Source organism: Acanthisitta chloris, unplaced genomic scaffold, assembly GCF_000695815.1.
Source record: "Acanthisitta chloris isolate BGI_N310 unplaced genomic scaffold, ASM69581v1 scaffold19189, whole genome shotgun sequence".
NCBI classification, from domain to species: domain Eukaryota; kingdom Metazoa; phylum Chordata; class Aves; order Passeriformes; family Acanthisittidae; genus Acanthisitta; species Acanthisitta chloris.
In genome coordinates this window covers 1,229-5,350 of record NW_008692222.1, presented here as the reverse complement: position 1 = coordinate 5,350, position 4,122 = coordinate 1,229, and the positions used below count along the sequence as shown (strand labels likewise).

General features: G+C 39.4%; 1 protein-coding gene across 1 annotated transcript in view; it reads left to right on the top strand.

The window, feature by feature from the left end:
• Window positions 1-3,727, top strand: part of LOC103809721 (AT-rich interactive domain-containing protein 4A-like) — a gene marked incomplete at both ends in the record, with an annotated part of 20,875 nt that extends 17,148 nt beyond the window's left edge. The window contains 3 exons of the mRNA XM_009082578.1: window positions 71-150; window positions 1,958-2,034; window positions 3,561-3,727. Of these exons, the coding sequence (XP_009080826.1) occupies window positions 71-150; window positions 1,958-2,034; window positions 3,561-3,727 (324 nt within the window). The remainder of the gene's footprint in view (window positions 1-70; window positions 151-1,957; window positions 2,035-3,560) is intronic.
• Window positions 3,728-4,122: the final 395 nt, after the last annotated feature.

The following is a 4,122-nucleotide window of genomic DNA, read 5'->3' as shown; positions in this document are numbered from 1 at the left end:
GTCTCTTTCCTTGCAAGATCAGTTCTGCTGTGTGTTTTGTTTAAAAGAAGTGTTTCATTTGCCTCTTCAGGTGGTGTCTCCCAGCTGCAACGATGATGTCACGGTGAAAAAGGATCAGTGCTTAGTTCGGTCCTTTGCAGACTCCAAATTGTAAGTAACAGCTTTTTCCATTAGATGTGTATGGGGGAAAGTGGGAAACTGATTACACATTGCTTATGAAGACAAGTTTTTATCCAAAAGGCAGAGGTACAGTTTTGTGTAACATTGGACACATTGGCATTCGCTGTCCATTTCCAGCTAACTCCTCCTGTGCTTCCTCATCCTTCTTTCCACGCAGGATTCATGGAACCAGGAAAGTTTCTGGTGCTTCTGTAAATAAAAATCAACACCTTAAAAAAAATAACACCTGAGTGTCCTTTTAAAGTATGAATTTTGGGTTTAATGAGTTCCCTGAATGCCATAATGATTATCTTTATGGGTGTCTGTTGTGGCAGTTTGGATATCTGATGGACTCATCCCCTCCAGTGCCCACATGTCCACAGCTGGCTAAATACCAAGGTTTAAATGGGTTTAATCTACTTGTTTTAATAAAAACAGAGAATTTAGAGACTTGTAAATGAAAACGTTTACAGAATCTGAACTAGATTCCTGCAGAAAGAAAGGTCCTATTAGTCCATCCCTACCCCAAAAGGGAGAGGGGAGAGAGGAAGAGACACAGATGTGTGTCTTAAGGAATAATATATTTGTAAGAGCACTAAGAGTGGTTTGGGTTTTGTTGGATTTTTTAAGCTGTTTTCCTTTATTTCTCTTCATCCTTACTTGAGGAGGCTCAGGAGAGACCTTATCACCCTCTACAACTCCCTGACAGGAGGTTGGAGTCAGGTGGGGGTTGGTCTCTTCTCCCAGGCAACCAGGAGGAGGACAAGAGGGCACAGACTCAAGCTCTGCCAGGGGAGGGTTAGGTTGGATATTAGGATGAGATTTTTTTTATGGAGAGAGTGATCAGGCATTGGAATGGGCTGCCCAGGAAGGTGATGGATTCACCATCCCTGGAGTTTTCAAGCTGGATGTGGCACTCAGTGCCATGGTCTAGTAACCACAGTAGGGTTGGACTCAATGATCTTTGAGGTCCATTCCAACCCAGTTGATTCTGTGATTCTGTGGTGGTTTTGCATCTGTCCCAACATACTGTAACCAAAAACTGCCTGGCCAAAGGTCTCCTGTGACCCTCTTTCCTTCCAAGTGAACAGTTGGTGGATGTTTAAGATGATTTTTAGTAGGTTGTGAAGTCATTGATCAGTGAAATGCATTTCAAGTACCTGAAGACTTGATTCAGTTTGGCCTCTTCATGTAGACATGTGTCATCAGTCAGAGTGTCAGACATGCATCACTGGATGTTTGGTGTAGCTTTAGAACAGAGCAACTTCCACATGTTTTGCCATGAGAACACTTGAAATTTGCAGCTCCAAAGCAGCTGTTTATCAGTGCAGATCTGTGACTTGGCTTCACTGTTGTGCTGTGCCATCGCAAATGCTTTTTATAAACAGAGGAGTTGTTTCTTTCCTCTTAGGTGATTCTTGTTTTGGACAGAAACTGCTGATTCACTGGAGTATTTTCAGTTTAGAAAATTATTTTTGTCTGTGTATTTTACCTTTGCAAATTTGTGCAGGTTAAACATTAAAATAAAGAAGCTTTACAAACTTTTCTTCATTTTGAAGGGTTGGTTTTGTTTTTTTTTTTAGTGTGAATTTCAAGGGAAGTTTGGAAACTTACTCTGGGCAACTTACACTTGTATTAGGACCTACAATAAATAAGAAGTGCCTTATGTATTTTGTTCTAGAAAGGACTTTGACAATGAATAGTAAATCTTGAAAATTTTAGAAGTTGTTGTTTTTCTAGGTCAAATTCTTTCTTTTGTGTGATTTAAAGATAATAACAAAACCTTATTCTTTTACAGTTATTCAGTAGCAAGAAAAGACATTAAAGAACTAGATCTTCAGAACTTACCAAAATCTGAGTCCTCTCCTAAGAAAGGTAAGTTAAAATGGTTTTTGGATGTTTATAAGAAGTGACTTCATATAATAGTACTTGAACTTTTGCAGATGAATTGTGACCTGTTGATTTCTGATATTTGCTCTTGGGTATTTTGCAAACAGTTTTAAACAGGATAAATTAAGGAAACTTTCCATGTAGCTGCTACCTTGTTAAAACAGCACCTGACAGAAGTCTTGATTTTTTGATATTTTTTTTTTATCTCCTTTTTTGATCCTCTCCAAATTCATGGAAAATTAATGGAGTATTTTCAAGGTTGTGTATTTGAAATTTCATTGAACGATGGAATCTATAGGTACCTCTCCTAACACTAAGGATTTGTGCTGTTGCTCAAAACACTGTTTGCATTAAAAGTACCCAGACAGCAAGATGTGAGCTGTAGCAGAACAGTCTGCATGTGATTGATTGTTGATTTTAGAATGCAGGTACAGAGTATGATTTCTAGGTGGGTGAATAGATGATGTGACCACAGCAATCCATGTTTCCAGTGAGCCTGTAAAGGCCCAGAGTCTCATTTTAATGTAAATGAGTCTTAAAGTCTTAGTGTTGTTTCTCCCAATCAGACTTCAAAACATGAAATTTGTGAAGGAGAAATATATAAAGTGTATTTATTAAAAATTATAATTAAAACTCACCCAACAACGACCAAACCCACTCAGCAATGGCAGTTCCTCTGGTTGGAGTAAAGGTGTGGAACTGCTTCTTAACAAGTAAATCTTTAGCATGCTGCAAATGAGAACTTGAGGTGGTTTTGTTTGATTAGTATAATTCTTAATGATTTCTCTTCTATTTTCTTCTGAGTAGCTATTTCACAGTAGAGCAGCCAAAAAAAAAGATCAGGTGGCAGGTTTGAGAGAGATTAAAGACACTTTTCTTCCTGTGCAGAACTTAATTGGGTTGTGGCATTCATTGCCATGAGGGAATGTTTGGATCCAAAGGTACTTACTAATGGTTTATTAAAAAAAAGGAGTTGAGACCCATGTCTGGAGGTTCCTCTGTCAGCAGTGGTTATAAACTTGTGCCTTTTCTTCTCCAGCAATGCTGAGTGGTTCATGGCAGTATGTCTCTCTTTTGGGCACTCCTCTGATTCAGCTTTATTAGAGTCTTCTCTTGTGACTGGGGACATATTTTGAGGTTATCTAGGTTTGTTTTGCTTTGGGTTTTTTCCCCTTTGGAGCACCTCATCCAGGAAAAGAATGAGGTGTTCCCATTGTATAAGTGTGACTTCTGTTCTACCTGTCCCATCACTCCCTCACTTTCTAGTGTGATTTTCCTCTGTTCCACACACTAATGTCACATCTCTTCAGGCAATGCTGCCCATATTTTAACAGTCTAAGACATGCTGATGTTTTGGAAAGGGCAGAGTTAAGTCATGGTGTTTGATCTGTGGTGGATTCACTCCCTGTAAGTTGGTGTTGTGGTTTACAAGAGTGTGGAGAGGAAGTGAAAAGTGTTTTGGGACTGTGCATGCTGCGGATGGGGTAAAGGCAGGGCCCTTTCTCCTGCAGGGCTGCAGGAGGCAAGCACATTCCTCAGCACCAGGGGTGTTCCTCGGAACTGGAAAATGGACATCAGTGAAATTCTGGAGTCTTCCAGCAGTGATGAGGAAGATGGAGGTGCAGCAGAGACTGATGAAGAGGAAGAAAAAAGAGAAGAGAAAACAGAAGAAGTACCGGTAAGTCTGGGCAGTTTCATTCATCAGAGATAATTAAGTAACTTGTCTGGAAATCCTTACTTCAGTGTCTCTTCAGTCCTGTTCATCTTCTCTCTGCTACAGTTGTCCTTATTGGGATTTGTGAGCAGTGGCAGGTTGTGTGCTGTTAAGCAAGACAGAAATTGGAGGCAAATCTCAGAAATGAAGAATTGAAGGCAGAGAGAGTGAAAGATTCCAGGTGAAAAGGAAGGGCATAAAGGAAAAATTTATGTGGAGCCTGGTAGTAGTAATCCAACCTTAAATACAAGTGACTTTGTATTTTTCTTCTGTAGTTTTCTTTCTCTGTAGGTTATGTAAAAAGTAGTTTGTTTCTGAAAACAGTAGTTTGATTTTTAAAAAGGGATAAACTATTAAAG